Raw genomic sequence first — 23,106 nt, 5'->3', positions numbered from 1 at the left:
ATCAGTGACAGTGATAGGATTTAAAGATTCCTCAAATTCAAACTGCCTAATTTAGAAAAGTTATCTTATTTTGTCACTGTACTTTTTCTATGAACAAGACAGTGTCGGCAACAAAACAGTGAAGTTTGCCGTGTTTTTCTTTAATCTACACTTGCAGTACTGTACCCACTAATTGCTTGGTCGAACACATACATCGTCAGTGCCGTCTGTATTTCATTATATCTCATCTTCGACCTATTTTCGATGTTCATTCCGTTCAAAGGTTTGAATAGGTGGAACTTGTACTTTACTCTTACGGCACCAGGTGTGAAGTTAAACATAACTGTCTGGATCCTTTGCAATATCCCATTTATGTTCTACGATGGGTTCATCACTGGATAGTTTTACATAGAGTGAGTTATGAAGACTCATAAATGTGAATTAGGTGTTGGATTGTCCATAGCAGTCTAAGTTTCATAAACACACTATAAGTGCAAACTCTTTGGAAAAGTTTTCGGGGATGTAGATGTTATTTTTCTGTTTCCTGAAAAAGACTTGACGGATAAACTACTTTTGACTTTATTTCTGTGTACTGTTATGTTATTGAATTATCTCAACATTTTTTGAAGTATTAAAACAAATAAGTTAAATATCAAGTCTCAAGTATTCCACCACTGAAAAAGTAAAAAAAAATTTAACGCGATTAAAAAATCTGTTCGTCGATTTAAAAAGAAAAAGTGGATGTTATTTACTAAAAAAAAGAAACAGTGAAGTCTCGATTATTTGTATTGCATTACATTGCAAGCAATTAATTAACTTGGTGTACTTTTCTATTATTATATTTGATGATATTTATATATGTATATGATGATTCATCTTTGTATTTAACATGATATCTGGCGTACGTATACATAATTGTAATAATTTTAATTTTTTAATGCACCATTCAGTAGCTAATTATTATTTTCTTTAAAATTAAATGAACTAAAATTAATTAAGATATTAATTCCACACATTTTTGGGCACCTTCTTTTATTTCTGCGTTTAGTTTGAATTGCGCTTTACTAGAAAAATGTATTTTTTAACAATCATATTATCAATGAAAAAACTTTAAATTATACTGCTATATAAATATACATATTAATGTACCTCACATAAAGACGGCAGTGAAATTAGATTAAAAATTACTTTTTAACAACATTAAGATATATCACGTGAAGACAACAGTGTTAGTGATTCAACGACATTTTAAAACAAAAAATTGTTCATAGTGTCATGTTTTCATGATAGATCCCGCCTTGGACACGTAATCGCTGATAAACCAATAGTTGTTATTTTAAAATAATCAGCTTGAAATCTGAACTTTGTATTCAACCGAGATAAAACTTTTCTATAAGGTTTCAGTTTAAACGTTATCGAACATTGTCTACAGTAATATTCCGAAGAACACACGGATATAATACTTTAAACATTAAAGGTAAGAATTAATTACCTGCAACTTAGTAAATTTGTAGTTTTTATAACTAATTAATTATTATTTTATTATTTTATTTTTTTTTTTGTTATTTAGATGAGTCAATCCTTTGAACTCGATACTTCGCCGCTTGATGAAGAAACAAAAAAACTAGCTGAAGAAGAATTGCGAGAAACACCTGAAATTGTAGAAAAAGCATTAGAAGAACTTAGAGAACTCCTGAAGAATGATCCAACAATTTACTTCAAAGATGATGATGAAACACTAATAATTTTCTTAAGACCATGCAAGTTTTATGCCAAAAGTGCTTATGAATTGGTAAGTCCTATAATTTATTGCTTTTGCATGCAATTACTTCAGATGTAGCAAACTTCATTATTTGGTTTATTTGATTTACCACTTGACCTGAAGACACGAATAGAGTCATTCTTATTAGTATTAAACTATTAATCCGTGCGTCGTTGGTTTCATTCTCGAATAATAATCAGTGGTTGGAAGTAATTCAATTACAAGTAATTCATTACTGTAATTCAATTCCTTTTCAAGTCATGAGTAATTGTAACGAATTATTTTTTTGAGTAATTCAGTCACTTTTACAATTACTTTTTGCAATAAATTTTAACCCAAGTACTCTAAAATGTTGTTTTGTTTTCCTCTACGAATCGTTTACCTGACCTGCTGGTTTATCTGGCTCGTCCCCACAAACAGAAGACTAACCCAGTAGGGACTTAAAATCTAAAACGAGTTTACAACAGAATTTGTTAAGAACCAGGTAACCATAATATACCAGTGGCGGCTGGTGGGTCAAAATTTCGGGTCGGCCAAATATTTTGAGTCTACACCTTGGTGTTATATATTTTCGTAATGTATGGCTGCTACTCATTAACCACTGACATTTTACGTGCCAGGATGTACAAAACATCTCAAATGTTTCGACCTGTTAAAATAATTTTTTATAGGAAATTGACAATGTCAGTTTGATTCCAAATACTATTAATCCTTAATTCTACTTGTTCTGCTTTATCATTAATTGAGAACCACCGAAAACATTATTTTTACTGAGTTCCGCGTCGACCGGCGGCTATACGGCTTGCCGACCCCGGACATCCACAATTAAATAATAATAATTAAATAATGACATGCAGTTAAAAAATATAAAAAAAAGTAATAATAAAAGTACCAACTCTTAACTGTCTTCATTTACATTTATTTTTTTTTTAATGTAGGTATATGACAAATTGTCAAATAAATTAATTAAATAATTGAAAAATTAAAATGATTTAAAACTTTAAATTCGTTTCTGAAATATCTGAAAACGCTTAGATGCTAAAAATACAGAAAAAGCGCATTTATGTTGTAGCTAAGTTATGTACGAAAAATAAAATTTTAGATAATTTAATGTAATTTTTTTCGTTTATTATTCATACACAGGAAAATGTATTAAATCGACAATTATTATTAAAAAAAAAATAGTATGCACTGAAGAACATCGAAGCCGTTATTGTTTTGTAATTTGGTTAGCTATCTTAAATATTAAGCGTTTTAAAAACTAAATTCGCGTTGCTGGGTACGGCGAAGGAGGATTTCGCCGGACCTGGCACAACATACGTTCCGCCAGGTCTTTGTCTACTACAGTGTTCTAGACAAAGAGAACGATGAAATCGTAAGCTGCTACGAAGTCGAAACATCGAGCATAATGCATTCCTGGATACGGCGTGCCGAAATCTCGCCGGCAAACCGTGTTTATCAGCATTTAAAATTAGCAACAAATGCTTTATTTTGTACCTACAATATAATAAAATATATTTTTAATATATATGATCTATCCTAACGTACATTCAAACTTTATTTCTTTTTTTATTTTCTAATTTCAACGCTTACTAAGTATTTTAAAATGACTGGTACGGCGTGGCCGACCCTGCCGCCCCTGACCAGCCGCCCCTGTCATATACATAAGCTCTTCATCATTTTAAGGGTGAGCTAAAGCATATTCCAGCACAGGGAAATACATATAAACTTCTGCCCAAGTTTTTCCCAAAAGTATCCATCAGATTGTAATAAACTTCACATCGTTGAAATGAGCGTATAAAACCCTACCCATACTGCTTTTCCGTTTTTTAAATTTTGTTGTCAAAAAAAACTACAACGTGTTAAAATTGTGATGAATATGAGATTATCTGGTTTTCGCTATTTATGGATCAAATTTTAAATTTTCAAAAATGTAGATTAGTAGAAATTGTATTAAAAAATCCATTGTGCTTTACAGAAATAAAATATTTTAATAAATAATTGTGTAAACATGGGCAGAATATTTAAAATTTGTGGTCAAAAAAACTTTAGCTATTTTTCTGGTCCACTCAAATCTATAACAGGTTTTCTAAATTTAATCTGTAAGTTACAACGCCCAGTAAGAGGCAATTAAAGACAGACTTTTAAGTTTACATTATCTTCTAGCCCCTTTCTAAGTATTTAGGAACATCCTTTTTATTAAAGATTGCGTCCGCAGGTAAATATTATCGGAGGACTAATATTTACCATAGATTTACACGTAGCGGATAAGATATTTTGAAATCTCCCAGCAATACAAATTTTTGTTTAAAAGTTGTTGCAGTTGGCATCGAACTTTTATTTGTAGCTAGAGTGGAATTAAATTTGGCGTAAAAGAATCGGCTCTTCAATTTTTGGTAAAATATGTAATATAAGTAACTATAAGTCTATTGCCCTATACTAGTGAAAAAACTGTTAGTTCGATGTTATATAATACGCGGCAATTAAATACTCCAGCTATTACGAGTATGTGGGGTAAAGAGTAAAGATCACGAAACCAATGCCATTATAGCCCTAGAAGAACAATTAGATCTAAAAATTAGTCGAAGCGGTCTACTTGTAAATTTAGAAGATTTTTTCAAATTTTCTTTAGATAATCAAACTCCCTCAGATTCATTTTGACAATTGTGTAAAGAATAAAAGGAGACAATTAGATCTACTGAATCAAAGTTTATAAAATATAACACAACAATTCCATCTAGCGCCGCAGTGGAAAGGATGTTTAGTGTTGGCGCGGATGTTTTTAAGACAAAACCTCATGCTTTAGCTGATGAAAATTTTGAATATCAGTTATTATTGAATTTAAATTATGAATATAGTCCTCTTTCGCGAAGTATTTATTTGTTTTATTTTATTTACTCATGTAAATATTTAACAAATGCGTTAGTAAAATACATCACTCACTGGCTTTTACATTCTAACACATTTTTTCTTGACCCTTTGGATCCATCCAACAAATATCTAAAATTGTATCTTCATCAAATTTTTCAAAGTGCAAAAAGTAATTGTAATGAATTCGTTTTAAAAAAAGTAATTTGGGATTGAATGAATTACTATTGTTACTGACTAATGAGTAATTGTAATGCATTACTTTTTAAAAATAATTGTTCCAATCACTGCGAGTAATGCAAAGCACCTTGGCTATGGATGCTTATGCCTTTGTCTGTAAGGTGCAGGACAACGGGGCTAAATATAAGAGATCTCTGTGTGGATGGCTTTATAAGATAGAGGGTCGTCCACACTGAGTGAACAAAAATGCTTCCTCGTACATGTACGTTAAGGACTCACACATGCATAACAAACTTCACTTTTATTTTAGATGAAACGTATTAGCGAATTCAAAAAAAAGTATAAGGACTCTCTAGAAAACTTAATGCCTGAAGATGAAAAAGAAGTGTTCATTAATCACAATGTCGTAAATGTTCTTGCGAACAGAGACCATAAGGGAAGAAGAGTTCTGCTGGTTAATGTGGGAGGTAAGACAATAGACCAACGTTATTGTAACTTTTTGTTTAATATTTTATACAATATTTTCCTTTTTCTTTTGGTTACGTTAATAGTTTTTTAATAGTTTGTTTTATAATTAGCAGCTTATAATAATCGATGAGCGATAGAATTAATTTATATAACAAATAACAATCGATCATTTTAAAAACGATGTAAAATTTTTATTTTTAATTTGTTATTTTAGAAATGGCAAAAATACAAGTTCACGAAATTAGATAAAACATTTTTAGGAAAGGTAAAACATGCTTACTCAACTTGATTAACTTTTTAGGTTCATGGGATACTTCCAAAGTTACATCAGATCAGTTATTTCGTCTTTTCTACCTTATACATGAAGCTGCAGTGTTGGAACCCGAAACTCAGGTTCGCGGTGTTGTAGTTATAATGGATTTTGATAACTTAGGTATGAGACAAATATCATCTTTTACTCCAGCTTTTAGCATGAAGTTGCTCGGTTTTATACAAGATGCTATGCCAATGAGGTTTAAAGAAGTTCACATGGTCAAACAACCATTTATTTTCAAGATGGTTTGGGCAATTTTCAAACCTTTTATCAGAGAAAAACTACATAAAAGAGTAAGTGCACCGCACTATTTATGTCTTTATCATGGATAAACTTTTTCACACACAGATTTTCTTCCACGGGAGCAAAATGTCCAGTTTACATAAACATCTGGATCCATCACATTTACCTGCAGACTATGAAGGAAAACTACCCAAAATAAACTACACTGGAGCTAATTGGTACCCCTGTATTGAGAAATATATGGATCATATACGAACATGGAATACATTTGGATATGTGCAGAAATAATTTATAAAATTAGGTACTCTTCTCTCATTCGTAGTTCATTAAAAATTTAATTAATAATAAAGTAACATTTGTAAGAAAAAATATAAATAAATGTGTGATTTATACACTTGTTAAAATTTGTATATGAATGTTCAATATTGTTTGTTTATCTCGGAGCAGTAACCTTTACCAATTACTAATCTTATCGGACAAATAATACATTCCTCTATTAGATGTTGTTAGGGACCGAAAGTAACAATATTGTTATTTCATGTTAAGAGTATATACTTTTAACATGAAAAGTTATGCTTTGGACTTAAGTATCTTCACAATGTAAAGATTTCTGTCGAGTCTAATATACTGCGAAGACATTTTGAAACAGTTTCAGAACATTTCTTTGTTTAAAAAAAAAAGTTCTCTGAAATAATTCTTTGAAACTTTATTTTAAATTGTGGTTTAAAAAATCGATTTAACCAACACTAGTGATCATAAACCTTTAAATATAGAAACTCTTTAAACATTGTGACTTAACAAAAGTGTAAGTTAATTTAAATTTTCATTTTTTTTTTATGATTCTGCGCTCTTAAGGTCAATCTCAAATAATTTTTACACAATACTAATATTAATAATTAAAAAAAAAGTGACCTTTGGTCAAAATAAGATCCCAATTATACCACAAAGTAGTAACAGTAGTCTATCAAATACACCAGAGACACCGACTGACACATTTACTAAAGATTTATTAAACAAAACACCTCAAAATAAGATCACAACCATAACACAAATTACCAACACACTATCAAACAGATCCCAGACATTAACTGACAAATCACTTAACAATTTATCAAGAACAATCCAAAACCAAATTAACATCACATATAATCTACAAAACACGTACTACAACAACGAAGACACATTAATCAAAACTGTAAACAACAATTTTAAATTTCACATTAATTTCCAAAATGAAATTGAAGACCAATTTAAATTAACTTTCGAAACATGTTCTAAATTAAAACCAAATGATAGATATTCACTTCCCCGCCAGTGTTATTCTAAAAAGTTTCTGGCAATTGTAGAAATAATGAACTCCATCATTTTACCAAAATATCTCACAAACTCGATCTCTTTTGAAAAACTTCATACAATTATTATCTACTGTGCAGCTTTAACTTGTATTCAAATTAACACATGTAAAGATAACATAATAAATACAAACACCAATCGTATACCTTCCACCCCTCATTCGGAAACACGGTTAAATTATAAAATTAATAACATTAGAAAACAATTAGGTTAAATAACACAGTACCTTAGAGGAGTTAAAACACCACGTATCATGACATGTATGCATTCGATACTGACCAACAATAATTTTAATCAAACTGATTACGATGAGTACAATACAACACTATCCCAAATTAAAGATACCCTATTATAAAAACTTCCCTTATATAGCAAACGACTTAAAAGATACAAACAATCACATCTCAGGAAAATTCATAACACTAAATTTTTAAATAACGAAAAACTATTCTATCAACATTTAACTAATTCAAGCAAAACTCAATTATTTGGTGAACTTCCAAGTTCACAGGATGTAACAACATTTTGGTCTCAAGAATTTGAATTTAACCAATCTGCCAAATGGATTCCTCATATATCCCATAAACTATCCACAGTTACACCAATGAATGATCATCAGATAACACTTGCCGAATTAATAAATACCATCAATAAGACACACAACTGGAAATTACCAGGACCAGACAAAATCCATAATTTTTGGATAAAAAACTTAAATTGTGTACATATTCATTTACTACATCACTTAAATCAGTTCCTTCTTGACCCATCCTCCTTTCCAACATTCTTATGTCATGGTGTAACATACCTAAAACCTAAAGATAACGCGACACAAAAAACCCATCAAAATACAGACCTATCACATGTTTACCGACAATGTATAAAATATTAACCTCATGCATTACACAAAAAATCTATCAACACTGTTTTAACTCTGACATCATTAATGAAGAACAGAAAGGATGTATTAAAGGATCCTTTGGTTGCAAAGAGCAATTAATCATAGATTCCATCATCTGTGAACAAGCTAGAAAAGAAAACCGAAACATATATACTGCTTTTATTGATTATAAGAAAGCTTACGATTCTGTCCCTCATTCCTGGCTATGCAAAATTCTGGAATTATACAAAATTGATACTAAAATCTGCACTTTTCTCAAATGTTCCATGGAATTTTGGAAGACCACCCTCCAAATAACCTTAAATGAACAAACAATTCAGTCAGACCCAATAATGATCCGAAGAGGAATTTTTCAAGGCGATTCTCTTAGCCCGTTATGGTTCTGCTTAGCAATAAATCCCCTCTCCGATATCCTGAACAGCTGCAATTATGGGTTCAATATAAGTATTAACAAACAAAGAGAAAACAGAATAAGTCACTTGCTGTATATGGATGACATAAAAATATATGCAAGTACACAAAATCAGTTAACAAACCTATTAAATCTGACTGAACAATTTTCCGGTGATATTGGTATATCTTTTGGTATTGAGAAATGTAAGACCCAAGCAATCAGAAAAGGCGTCCAACACCAAGTACCACATATAACCCAAAATAAGGAAATAATCGAAGCCCAAGAACGAAACGATACATACAAATATCTGGGTTTCTGTCAATCCTCCCACATCAATCATACCAAAACGAAAAGACAGTTGAAAGATCAATACCTAGCGAGATTAAAATTAATATTGAAGACACAGTTAAATGGAAAAAATTTAATGAAAGCAGTAAATACATTCTGCGTTCCACTGCTAACATATTCTTTTGGATTCATTAAATGGTCCAAAACTGATCTTGAAAATTTAAACATCGCAACAAGGAAAATCTTCACACAGTATAGAAGGCATCATCCAAAATCGTCGATTGAAAGATTCTCATTACCAAGACAGAATGGAGGAAGGGGTTTCCAGAACTTAGAAAACTTATATCAGAGACAAATCTCAGATTTGAAGAAGTATTTCCTGAAACGAGCGGAAAGAAATGAAATGTTTCGCACCATCACAAGAGCAGATTTGAACCACACACCCTTAAATCTGTCGAACACCGAAGAAATCCACACCCCCCACACAATAGACAAAATAACAAGTGGGCTAAAACAAAAACAACTACATGGAAAATTCTACAAAGATTTAGAAGAAAATCATGTCAATAAGAAGATGTCATTGATTTGGTTGAAAAAATCAAGTTTGTATGCCGAAACAAAAGGATTTGTGTTTGCTATTCAAGACCAAGTAATCAATACCAAGAATTACAGAAAATACATCATCAAAGATCCGAACATAAGAAACGACTGCTGTCGCCTCTGCAAAGCAAAACCTGAAACGATCCAGCACATAATCTCTTCCTGCAGCATCCTAGCACAAACTGACTACAAAGCTAGACACGACAACGTCGCCAAAATCATCCACAAAGAATTAGCAACACTTATGAACTTAATCGAAGATACGACACCCTATTACACTTACATTCCATCGCCGTTCCTTGAAAATAACAATTACAAATTATACTGGAGTCGCACAATACTTACAGACTTAAACATTACAGCTAACAGACCAGACATCATACTTATCAAAAAACACACGAACGAAGCCATTCTCATTGACATTGCTGTTCCTAACACAAACAACATTATTCAAACATACCACACCAAGATTTCAAAATATCTACAATTATCGATAGAAATGAAATCCATGTTGAATCTTAAAAAAAATTTCAATTCTACCCCTAGTTATCTCTAATGTAGGTGTAGTTCCAAATAGCTTAGTTGAGAATTTAAAGTCTTTACATTTGAATGATTCAATAATTGTCAAAATTCAATAAGCTGTTTTGTTAGGAACATGTCATATTGTTCGTAAGTTTCTTGAACAGTCTGATCATGTCAGTCAGATTAGATTAGCACCAGTAGGTCAGAGTAGTGTAGGTCATTTTCCAAGTGATGCGCGGATAAATGGTCGGTAGGTACGCTAGACTTTTGGGGATGGGGTGAGATTAGAGAATAATAGCAGACTAATTTGTATGCTGTAATTCAAGAATCTCGAAAGTTGTTTTGTTAATCTAATCAATGCATATCATTACTTGGTCTTAGTACCCGTAATGATAGAAGTCTTGCCTGAATGCCGGTCATTATATATCAATATCACAATATTACAATATATAATAATTAATTGTAAGTACAAAGTACAAAGTAATAGTTATAACAAAAACTAGTACTCTAAACAATAAATAATACTCTGTGAAATAAATTTGAAGGAGTCACAAAGGTTGCTGACTAAATTAAAATTATTGCACATAAGAATCACTGGAGACCTAATTAATACGTTAGTTCGGCACGGATTAGAATAGTACAAAGCCCTATTTCTACTATTTATATAATCTAGGTATTAAGAATACAATTTTATTCATTAAGTAAATGCACAAGTGTATTATATTCAAAAATTAGATGTTTATTTAAAATAAATTAAGATAGAAAATTATATGACTGTTGTTTGATACATTTGTGTTCGCTTTTGCTTTTAGATATGATATAAAACGACTTTCTGAAAACAACTCTTTTAACAGTTTTCATAATTATTCAGGTGATTTATATACTGGTACGGTAACATACTGAGGAATATTTGAAAGCAGCAAAAATAAATTTTATTCTTTGTTTCAGATTGACAATAGGTGTTTCACTCTCTCCTAAGTTGTTAATAAATACATTACAGGTTAGAAGACAATTTAAATTTATACTGTACCCGGCTGGGGAATAAACTAGCAATTTGAAGAAAATTGCAGTCAACTTTATTATCAAGATACCCGCAGACAACAGAAGATATTTAATTCTCTTCAAGCAGAAATGGTAGCTGCAACCGTATCGAATCACCATATTTTTACGATATCCGCTTTCCTCAGTAATTTCCGTTGGAACTTTTCTGTTTTCTGATGGGTCGTCTCATTTCATTACCTTCAATCTGTTATTGTTGTCTTTTCAACGCTTTCCCTTTTTTTGATAAAAAACTTTACACAGTTACTACAATTTATTCTTGCAGAATTTTCTGAAATTTTCAAAGAAGCTGTATTTGTTCGACTGTAGTTCAGAGGCGAGGGAAATTCTGTTTACATAATTTTGGACTAATTTTTAGAAATTCAATACTTTCAAAGCACGTGCGAATGCACGTAAATACTGGTAAGTCAAAAAGTCAAAACGACATCGTAATGTTGTATCTACGCAAAGGAAGTAATTTGTTATTCTAAGTATTATTGTCCGTAAATAACATTGACTTTTAGAGCATTAGCATACATTAAAAACGACCTCCCAAAATTTAAAATAAGGCACTTTATGCATTACATTATCTTAAAATAACATCATGATTAAACGTTTAATAACTTCCAGGTAACAATACTGCCCTTATTTTATGAAATTTGAGAAAACAATATAAAATGCAAGATTGGAAGAGAAAAAATATTCAAGTTTTTTGTAAAAATTTTCATTGGGCCAAGGCATATTGAAACGAACGTAAAAGACCCTACCCAGACTGCTTTTCTGTTGTCAAAGAAAACTAACGCGGTAAAATTGGAATGAGTACTTATGAAATTTTCTTGTTTTCACTATTTATGGATCAGTTTAAAATTTTCAAAAAGTAATATTAGTACAAATCATATAAAAAAATCCATTGCTCTTTACAGAAATAAAATATCTTAGTAAATAATTGAGTAAACAGAGGCAGAATATTTGAAATTTGTGTTCAAACAAACTTTAGTCATTTTTCTGGCCCACTCAAATCCATAACAGCTAGCTGATAGAGCCCGTTCTTTTAACCCCCTAATAATTCTAATTTAATCTGTAAGTTACTTAAAAGATTTGCGACCGCAGGTAATTATCGGTGGACTAATCCGTACAATAAATTCTCCAGCTATTGTGGGTAAATATCACGAAACCGATGCTATTATAGTCTTAGAAGAACAATTAGGTATAAAAATTAGTCGATGCAGTCTATTTGTAGATTTAGAAAATCCATTTTTATGCACCTGACGGTTTAATTGAAAATGGTACGGTAGAAGTAAAGTGGCCTTATTCTGCACGTGACATGACACCTGATGAAGCCACTTTCGAAAAATTGATAACTATGTATAAATTAGATAAAAAAGGGAAACAATTTTAACCATTTTTTATAAAACATAAATATTATCTTCAAATTCAAGGCCAGTTATATATTACTAAGAGAGAATATTGCACTTTTGGCATATGGGCAACAAAAGCGATCAAAATCGATAACATATCTTTTGTATGAAAATGGTAGACAAAATTGTATTTTGGTAGATCCTAGAACAGGTGGATCTCTTGCAATTAGAAATCCTAATTACATTTTACAGGCACAAAGAGAGAGGGAAAACAATTGTAACAAAAATCATTAGTAGAAGTGTTTTCAAAATATTCCTAAATGGAAACATTAGCAATCGTAGCTGCTGAAATACGTATTTTCATGACTGTAAATATAACCAGGTACTTGTGTTAATTTATTAATTGTTTAACGCATTTAATTTTGAAGAATTGCTATTACTTTGTTTCCAATAGCCTAATTAGGCACTTAATTACAAATTGTTGCAAAAAATATTTTAATTGTTATATATTGTAATTCAATTTTGCAAACAGACCTCTGAACTATTCTGGTCGCTTTTATTATTGTGCAGTGAAGTGATGGGCACGTAGATTCCGTCAGTGTAAACAATCGAATAGTTTACGTGTAAACTATGTAAAGTAAACTTTAAGTGAGTTCATGTAAACTATGTTAGTATGTAGACAATGTAAATAATAAGGGTTAAATAAAGGTCAATAAAATTTTAATGTATTTTTGTAAACTGACAAATACAAAATTTATATTTGTAAAAAAATATACAAAAAAATGAAAATTTAATACACAAAAACTTGATAAAAGTCAAAAGTTAAAGAGTTTAAAGAACGAATGGTAGTAATTAATAATAACTGTACTCGATTATTCATCTTCAAATAATAACTCGTTAAATTCGCTGTCATCTGCTTGTTTCTTCTCTTGTATCTTTAATGCATAATAAACGTGCATGAGTTTTTTTGATCTCTCAAATGTTAGCCTATTTCTAATTGGTGTATGAATTAATCCCCATGTTGAATAAACTCGCTCAATTTGAGCGGATGAAGCAGGTATCATTAGAAGTTTGAGTGCCAAATTTGAAATCTCTGGGAATTCAGACGAAGCTAATTTCCAAAACGTAAATGGGCTTTTAAGTTCCTTTTCAAATAAAATTTTCAAAATTTCTCATTTTGCAATAAAACCGTCTAATTCTTCTAATCCACTACCGCTCAGATTTTGAATTAGAAACTTGTTAATAACAGATGTATGAGTTTTTTGAAGTTTCTCGTTATTTAGAAAGGGATGTAAATAATAAGCCACTAATGCATATGTATTTAGCGCCTTTGATTTTCTTCGAGCAAGTTCTTTTTCAAATTTGTCAGGAAGCTCCAAATCTAACTAAAGATTCGCTGTATCAGCAATCGAAAATACAGACTCTTGGCAACTATTAATCAGGTGGCAAACTGGATCAAATATCTTGATGTTTTCCTTGACAATTTCGACGAAGTCATCGTCAATTTAGTGTAAAATTTAAATCAATATATTATGACTAATAAATGATTTATACCTATGTGATTTTAACCTCTCTGCGGCTGTATTTGCCAATGATTTTTCACAAATGAGACATTTGGCGGTGTACTTCCCTTTCACTTTGTGGACGAACACGCCTCATCCCCATCCCCACTCAGCATCCTCTAGGTGGGGGTCTCCGGGACGGGGTACGAGGCGGTACCGAATGAAGAATCGTTATCTCTCTTGACCCAACCACCGAAGGGAAAAGATCGGTAGTCAGTTACAAATCATACAATGTATATACGTTACGAAATACATAAATGTTAAAGTTTATAAAGGTTTTTGAATACGAAATCAATCTATCAGCATTCGACTTTAACGAGTCAAAACACTTTGATTAACTCGAAACCTAAGTTATTAAACATCGGATTTCTTTTTCTTCCTGCCATTTCTGACGGCGTTAAACTGTTTATTTTTTGTGAGTTTCTGACTCTAAAAACGTAACCTTACGTTTGTTGTTGGTATTGTTTACGGAAAGTTTACATTGTTTACATTCTTTACGTTGTTTACCTATTCTCTACGACGTAACGTAGACAATTAAAGTCGACGCGTAAAGTCCCATCACTGGCAGTGAGTGTTGATCTATCCAGAGGGTGCAAAGTCGACCGGTCCTTTAAATACAGGGGCCAGTCAACGTACTGGTTGTAGCGGACCCCTTCCCGCCAATATTCGAATCGGCGAGAAGGGTTTCCGTTGCGTCACGAGGAAGAGAGTCGGCGCGTGATCGGGGAGTGAAGTGGCCGCCGGCACGAAGCGAGTCTCAATCTCTTGCCACGCTGAATAGATCCGGCTTCAGCTATATTCTGTATTTGTATTTACATTTTGTGTTCAAATTTTATTATAAATATACTGCTCACCCACATGGTGATGGTTGAATTTTATTGCTTCTCAGGGAAAAATTTGCTTTAGCTCACCTGTAATTATGACCATTTTGTGGTAAAAAAACTTTGTTGTCTATTATAAACTGAACTTTCGATTTCACATGTGTGTAGATTTTCTTAGAAATTGTTAGCGCCATCACATTGTCTAGATCCCTCCTTATCGATGATTATGATTTATTTCATTTATTTATAGATATATTACAAAAGTACAAACAAGTTTATTGCTGTTGCACACCTGAGGATAATCATTAATCACTTTTACGCTTCATATTTTCTATACTTGAATTTGCGAATTGTGAAACTTAGGGCCGATTTATAGAAAGCGAATTAAATATTTACCTAGTCCTCGATTAATTTAACAGAGAATTAAAATGTGGAATATGAGCCCGTGATTGGTTAAAATGTACACGTTGTCTAGCAACGAACCTCAATTAAGAATTAATCGCGAATTGACTTTAATTTGCTTTCTATTAACCGGGTCTTATTAGAGTATTATAAAATCTTTAAAATGGATAGATCCGATTACTCGTGGTAGGTAATATATGTTGCCTATATCGGTACGTTTATTTCGTTTGACTGAAAGATACTGAACTACAGGCTGGTTGAGTGATGGTTCATTTTACTTTTTTTTGTACACGAGCAAAATTTTGTTTAGAGCTTACAGCTTATTAGTAAAATATCTGATCGATATCGTCTAATCTGCCTATTTCCTTGTGATACTTACCCTGTTAATGGATTGATCCGTTGGGAAATTATCTTTAATAATATTAATAATATTAATAATAATTAATATTATTACCGTCATTTAGTACAATAACACTCGAGCAAGTAAAAGATCTTCGTGAATTTGTCACAAGCAACGAATACCAGTATTGCCAGTTAAATCTCAGGAAAGTATTTATTCTCAAAGCGGGTTTATTACTACGCTAAAAAATATCGAAATAAAAAATGGTCGAAGGCTATTTCGACAGAACTTTCCTCGCCCCTGAAGTACAATAAAACAAATCCAGCTTTCTCGAAAAATCATAAAATTTGATTACGACAATTCTAGTTTTTTATGAGAACCCTTATAACTTAAAATAAAGATTATGTAGACATAACGTTAATGTAAATGTAAAGAAGCGTGCTGCGCGGACGTTTGTTATTTTATAAAATTTAAATAACATTTACTTTGCAAAACTTTTTTAACATCAATTATTATTATTAGACAGAATTTGGTTAGTGTTTTACCATTCCTAAAGTACATAAAAAATGTGACAATAATCGGTCCGGTAGTTTCGAAAATTATCTGTCTAATAAAAATCGACACAGACAGACGACAGACAGAGAGAAACGGGAAACCTGTTTTCGTACTCTGGCGGCCATAAAACTTCAGTGAAACACAATGCTTCCTCAGCTTACGCTTGGGAAGTAAAAATGATAATTTCAATTGACCAGTAAAGTGAATGACGCGCGAAATTTGAACTCAGTTCATAACACGAGAGCCGTATTTCAGTTCCCCGTGTAATCCTTATGAGTGAAATCGAGGCGTCACTTTAACGCTTAAATTGTATCATTAAAGTAATTTTCTTATATATCCCACTACCTGTACCATTAAGACTGATATTTTTACTGTTGATCTTGATACCAAACATGAGCGGAACCGGTGGTATTTAATAAATATTTAAATTCAACTTTTACCACTACATTTGCCTCGAACGTATGTCGTACAGTGGTTCATACTGCCATTGACTCCCCCCTCCACATAAATGGCTTTGATTTTCAGATGCTACAGATACGGCTGTGAATTTAAAATAATACATAAAGGAGATCTCATATTTGCAAATGTTTTCAATCAATTGCCAAATTTTGATTTAAGAATCATCATCAATCCCAAGCTTTTTTCTTTTCACACATTTTTGCTAGAAAAGGAAAAACTTAGCATTCCTGATTAAACCTTTCATGTACAAGTAAAAATCACTTTCATTTTAGTACGAATTGGGTGTGAAACACCCATTTAAAAAAAAAAAAACAATTTAAAGAACAATTTATTTCAAAACAAAAAAAATATTCTACAATATAAAATTGCACTTCCTAATGCAAAATAATCTGATCACTTTTGGTGAAAAACTGACCCACAAACTGTTATCTTGATGGGCCATTTAAATAGTCCTCGGACACTAATAGTTCTTCGAAGTAGGTTTTCTTCAGATCTTTCTGGTTCAAGGCCCAATAGCCATTGCAGTGCTTCGCTCCCATCAGTTTGTCGTAAGCTTTCATGAAGTTGTACCTCAACATTAGCTGCTTTTAGGCTGACTTGGGGATTAAAAGAATTTTCAGAGACAACAGCTCTGACTTCAGCTGATTCACTTTTCTTCAGATGTACGTCCCAAGCACGCAAATTATTGGTCCAAAATACATTATCACGTCCGTGTAGGGCAGGTGTAGCCATATGGTGACATACAAATGCACCTCTTGGGGTTTCACATGTTGCCTCTCTTAAGGAATATCTATGCATAATAAAACAAAATACGTCATAATTTTACTTGATACAGAATTTACCAATATACATTAATTTACCATAATCTTCTCGCATTATAGCTCGAATAAACTCTTCAAGCACATTTAATTCAGTCATATTCAGTATACCAATTGACTTTCACTAAATTATTTGACTGTAAAGAATTTTCTCCAACAAAAAAAAATGGCAATTGCCCCTATTGTTAAGTGTTAACACATGTCTTTCTGTCATTTTAATAACAAATACAAAAAACCAGTCCACAGATACATACAACCTAATGTGAATCAATATCACAGAACTAATATATCATCCAAAAATTGTGATTATGATTGTTTGTTGTGAAGAAGATACGAAATCAACTGTCATATTTTGGGGATTTTCACGATCTAAACGTCACTAGTATCGCAAAATATTCGCGTTCTTTTTCTTTCCCAAGTGTTTCTGGATTTTCCGTTTCACTCATGCGCAAGACGTTAGAAACGATGTACGTTACTTCGATGGATAGCATTGTTTTTAATTTGCAATATATCTTTAACAGAAGCTTTTTATATAGTTAAACCTTTAGTAACAGGAAGATAATTGTACAGTCTTTATCGCTTGTAGCATGAACTAGTTAAGATTTCTACCTATGCGGCGTATTTTGTCTGTAAAATCAAGCTGCCATAAGAAACCCATAGTAGAATTTTTGAATTATGAACTGCCGCGCATTCTAAATTCTAACCTTACTTTACTGGTCAATTAACTCAAATTAAGGAATATACCAATTTCCATGAAATGGGTTTTATTCTTGTGGGAAACAGAAAACATTTGGTTGTTACCTTTTTTTTATCTATTTTTTTAAAAGCGAAAACATTTTGTTAATTAAACATAACTCAATTGTTATCATTAATGATGAGGATGTAATCAAGAATTGTGATTACATCCTTAAAAAAATTCAATAACTAGACAGTGAGAAAAATCCACCTTTGTTGTTTTATGAAAACAGAAATGTTAATAAAGTTCTCAATAAAACTTTTTTTATCCACAATCACATTATAATTGGAGTTTTATCCACACTTATGAAGCATATCCTCCTTATTTTTAACTTTACGTACGTATGTGAGTTTGCAAAAGTGAATTTCAAATTTTGCAACATTGATTTAGTTAAATAAAATTTTGATTTTTTATTAAATTACATAGCCAAGTGGTATGAAATATTGCACACAATTTAATGTTATCCTGAGTATGGGACATACATAGCTAACCAGAATGCATTTTATAACAAAAATTGTCTGTTCATGTCCTGCAAAATCAAAAATTGTGATAACTAATTCTCACTTGAAATGTATACTTCAATAGTATACTTTATTTCTGTGATTATTACTATTATTCCGCAACTATTGTTATTTTTACGCATCAATAGTACATAATTCAAGTACTCTTGCTATATTTTAAAATATTAATTAAATATAATTTTCTGTAGAAACCAGAAATGTAACGAATTATTTTGTGTTGACAATGTAATCAGTTGAAGTGAAAGCATTATGTTTAGAATGGTTATAGTCTATGATAATAATTTGTTACAAAATTTTCCAATTCATGGTATTCATGTTAATTTCAAAAATATGCAAAATATGTACTATTAGGTTAAAGAGAATTTAATGGCTATTTGATTGTTTGTACGACGTAAATATGACAATTAATGGTAAGAGATATAATTTCCTAGGTAAAACATGAACACTAAAACATGAAAATATTAGTAATATAGTAAAAACTGGTGAATTATTGAATATAGTAAAACGTTTAGTTTCTTACTCTATTAAAGAAGTGGAATATTAGTGGTGGAAAAAGTTTGACGGCATAAGCTAGAATAACAAATTGAAATAGTTAATTTCAAAATTATTAAATATAAACAGTTTGTTGAGAACAAATAATCAGTCCGTACTTTTGCCGATTTATTTGTTATGCAAAAATCACTATTTAAAATCACTTAAACGAAGTAGCAGTTTTACTTGTAAATCTTCTAGGGAATATATTTATTATTTGTAATTGGAATAAACCTGGATACGTTTAAGTCACTACATATTTGAAATAAGATGATGTCGTCTATTGAACCAATTTATTATTTCATATTTTTAATACAAAAACAACAATTTTTTTATTATTGATATTTTTTACCTAGAAAGTAGTAGGTACCACCGAAGTAAGTTTCGTTATACCTAACAGTGCATAATAATTTAAAATTTAATTAATACTTTGGTAAGTCAAATACTACCTACACCCTGACAAAATGTGTAGGTAGGTACGTGTTGCGCCAAGAAAATTCACAACTTTCAAAAAACTTACTGTCAATTAAGATGTCAAAATTCCTAAGAGTTAAAATTTTATGGTGTAGTATTTAATTGTAAATAGAAGACTTACTGTTAACTGAAGTTGATAGCAGAAAATGATAAAGTGGGTTCATTAACTCACTATCTGGTCAGAATATTTGCACAATGTGCTTACCAGCTGATACAAACACTAACACTACTACGTGTTTAAACGATGATTTAATTGAACCTTTGTTTAATATAGTTTTTAAACGTTCTTTAACAAAAATGTAACATTTTTTATTAATTTTTGTTTATAAAGGATACGTTTATTTCATCGCCCTCAATTGCGTGAAAAAAGTGTCATAGCGGTTCATTTTTTCACGCATTTGAGTGAAAAAAAGTACCGTGGCGTGTCATTTTTTAACTGAATAAAACATAGAAGCCTGCCGTTGCTAGGATAATTCATCAACACAAGTGGTTTGTATTAATTTTCTCGGTGTGTTGTAATTTGTGTGCTCGGACAACGGAATCGGACAGCGATGAAGATTTCTCGTACACCCCCGAAAAAATTGTCAAGACGGCAAATACGGCTACATTTAATATCTATGTTCCAAAATAAAAAGTTTTTGAAATTGGTGGGTGTTGAGTTTTGTTATGAACGCGAAAAAATTTTGTGTGCGACTCGTGAGTAAAGTGGCTTTTTTTACTCGGCGGATTTGCGCACTCGCCTTCGGCTCGTACGGCAAATTTTTCTTCTCGTAAAAAAAGATACACTTTACTCACTAGTTGCATAAATAACTATTTAACCACTATCCAAAAATTATTTGCTTTTCTTTAATTATTAAAACAGAAATCATTTTAACCTACGGAGAATGCCGTATAGACCTAGATCAAACAATCAGGACTGTTATCGAACGGTATCCCGATGACGAATTTACCAGATTCAAAGTACAGAGAATAATAAACTTATTTGAAGATGCAGGAAGTGTACAAGACCTAAAACGAGTGAAAAAAACAAGATGTTAAATACACCTAGCAAAATTATTTCCATTTAAGTTAGAATTAATTCCTGAACCTAAATCAATTTTGCACCTTTGAAAAGATTATAGCCGAGTAACTGAAAATTAGTATTTTCTTAAAATTCATAAAATAACGCTTGGCAAACAGGTATCAAATTCCCGCAAGGGTGTCCAAAATGTGACGATAGCAGTTTTATGTTTCACAGCTACCTATTCTTTAATACTTTTTGGAATTATTTGCGCAATAATTTGTCGTTTTTTGTCTAACCAGATGTATTTCGGAGATGAATTTTTGCATATAGTATTTATTTTTCATGTTTAATCAAGTGATGCAAAACTTAATTAATTCAAAATTAAATTAAGGCATGGAAAATTTACTTTTTCAAGATAATGATTATTCTCGCCGGTTCATATTAATTGTCACCTATCAAAATACCTACACTTCAAATTTCATAACAATCCGTTCAAAAATGTCTGAGTTATTGTGCCCGAAAGTGTTACATGGGACATCCGGTATATAAGGATGTACCTATTTGTACATTTACTGATTCAATTAAATGAAACAATTTTAGGCTTTCAACCAAATTGTTGGGTAGATGCATGGATGAAACTTTATTCAAATTCACAACTACTTTTAATTTAACAAAAAAATGCATTTTTATTTACACCCTGAATAAAACGAGCTTCTTGGGTGGTTCCAGTTTTTGCGATGTCATATCAATATTGAAATCTTTGAGATTTATTCGGTCCTGTTTTATTGTTCTTTTTCCGTATGTCAAAGTGTCTGTCATTGTGTTCAAGACATTTGTCATTTCGATGACCGTGTTTCGATGTCAAACTCAATTTAGAGGTTATTAATTCATAACAATCGATCCAATACGCGGATGACAGCTTTCAAAATTCATTTCAAAAACGATATAATGGAAAAAAACAAAAGTTGGTGACATAACACTTTTGTTCATATTTTTATTTAGACACCTGATATTATTTGTAAGTAGTGTTTTTAAGGAGCCATAATGAAGAATAAATACAAAAGTTAAGCAGACGTGTAAGAATTAAATTCAAGTTTTTTGTTGATTCCGAGTGAATGATTTTTGCAATATAATAGTGATGTCTATTGTTAAAATCACTCTGTGTGGGGAAACTATGCAATGAAATAATAAATAATAATAATATACCTTTATAAAGTACATACTCCTCCTCTCTATAACTTTTGAAAGAAAGCTAATTTCTGGATGAAATTTTATTAAAAATTTAATGTAATAATTTCATCCCAACCAAGCATTTAATTGAACTTCTGTAAGCCAGGTTTAGCATATTTTATTCCAGTTATGATTGTTTTAACACGTAAAGTATTACACTCCTAGTGAAATAAAGATCCCATCTATGTCGTACGACTTGTTTTTAAAAGCAAACTTCACTTTGTTGATATATGAAGCACATATATCCAGACAGTACTACCCGTTTTGCTTTAATATAGAAACAAGTTGTCCAGCTAACAGTTATTTATTTTTACAAACTACAAACATTGACTTATTTTTCCACATAGTCTCCACCTATAGTTAAGCATTTCTCGTCGCCTGGTACTTGTTTTTGTATACCTGCTGTCTAAACTTTCCCATCTGTTCACGCAGCCACTTAGTTCGCAGTCAATTTTACCTCATCATTAGTTTCAAATCGTTTTTCACGTAAATCATTTTTCAGTTCTTTAAACAGGTGAAAATAAGTGGGTGCGAAGAAAGCACTGTATGCTGGACGATTTCGCAGGGGTTTATAGTTTTGAGTTGTTAACAAACGTAGTATCACTCTGTGGACATCGCATTTGGCGGGATTTTGTATGACAGGGTCCAGAATAAATGCAGATTTTGGAAAAACTGTTATTCACGAAATTGATGAAATTTAAGACACAGCAAGCTAACATGCTTCTGTAAATAATTAACTTTAACAGATAGCATTGTTTCAATATGATCATCATTTGTTTGCAAACGGGTGCTCGATTCTGGGTGTGCCTCCTATCCACTACAAGAATGGACCATTTTTGGGCATATATCATATATAAAGAATACATAATAACATATATAATCACCACTTATATATACAGGGTGTCTCAGAAATAAGTACATTAATTTTAACCAGTGACAGGACTCGTGAAACGGAACAACTTTTTTATATAGCATTTGTTCGAAAACTCAAGTCGAATTTAGAATTTTCCCACCCATATATTCACGAGCCGTCTATGTTCACCTTAAATGATAACATAAATAATAGCAACATTTTTATGTCAAGTGTGTGTTATTAAACGTCCAAATGTTTGTCATGTTGACATGATTAGAAAAATACGTATTCTAGTAATTGTTTTTGACCATAAATTATTAATTATAATAATAATTGTTAGTGTCCATGGGTGACTGAGGATCCATGGGCGGGTAACCTTAATTTGTTTAAAACTTTAACAATTTTTAACTTTATAATTAAAAAGTTTCTGACAAAAGCCTATTAAAAAAGTTGTTAATTTTGTTGAGTTCTATAACTGATTAAAATTAATGTACTTATTTCTGAGACACCCTGTATATAATCAGTCTTTTTTAC

At 31.4% G+C, this 23,106-nt stretch overlaps 1 protein-coding gene across 1 annotated transcript; it reads left to right on the top strand.

The window, feature by feature from the left end:
• Positions 1 to 1,364: 1,364 nt before the first annotated feature.
• Positions 1,365 to 6,205, top strand: LOC135130094 (clavesin-1-like). Its single transcript, XM_064057416.1, has 5 exons — positions 1,365 to 1,456; positions 1,550 to 1,771; positions 5,100 to 5,256; positions 5,559 to 5,863; positions 5,919 to 6,205. The coding sequence occupies exons 2-5, from the start codon at positions 1,550 to 1,552 to the stop codon at positions 6,099 to 6,101; spliced, it is 867 nt and encodes a 288-aa protein (XP_063913486.1). The 5' UTR covers positions 1,365 to 1,456; the 3' UTR covers positions 6,102 to 6,205.
• The last annotated feature ends 16,901 nt before the right edge of the window (positions 6,206 to 23,106 follow it).

Source organism: Zophobas morio, unplaced genomic scaffold (genome assembly GCF_036711695.1).
Source record: "Zophobas morio isolate AGI-343-1 ecotype UQ-CSIRO unplaced genomic scaffold, CSIRO_AGI_Zmor_V1 ptg000017l, whole genome shotgun sequence".
Taxonomy (NCBI): domain Eukaryota; kingdom Metazoa; phylum Arthropoda; class Insecta; order Coleoptera; family Tenebrionidae; genus Zophobas; species Zophobas morio.
Note: the sequence above shows the minus strand (reverse complement) of the source record. Positions and strands in the feature narration are given on the sequence as shown.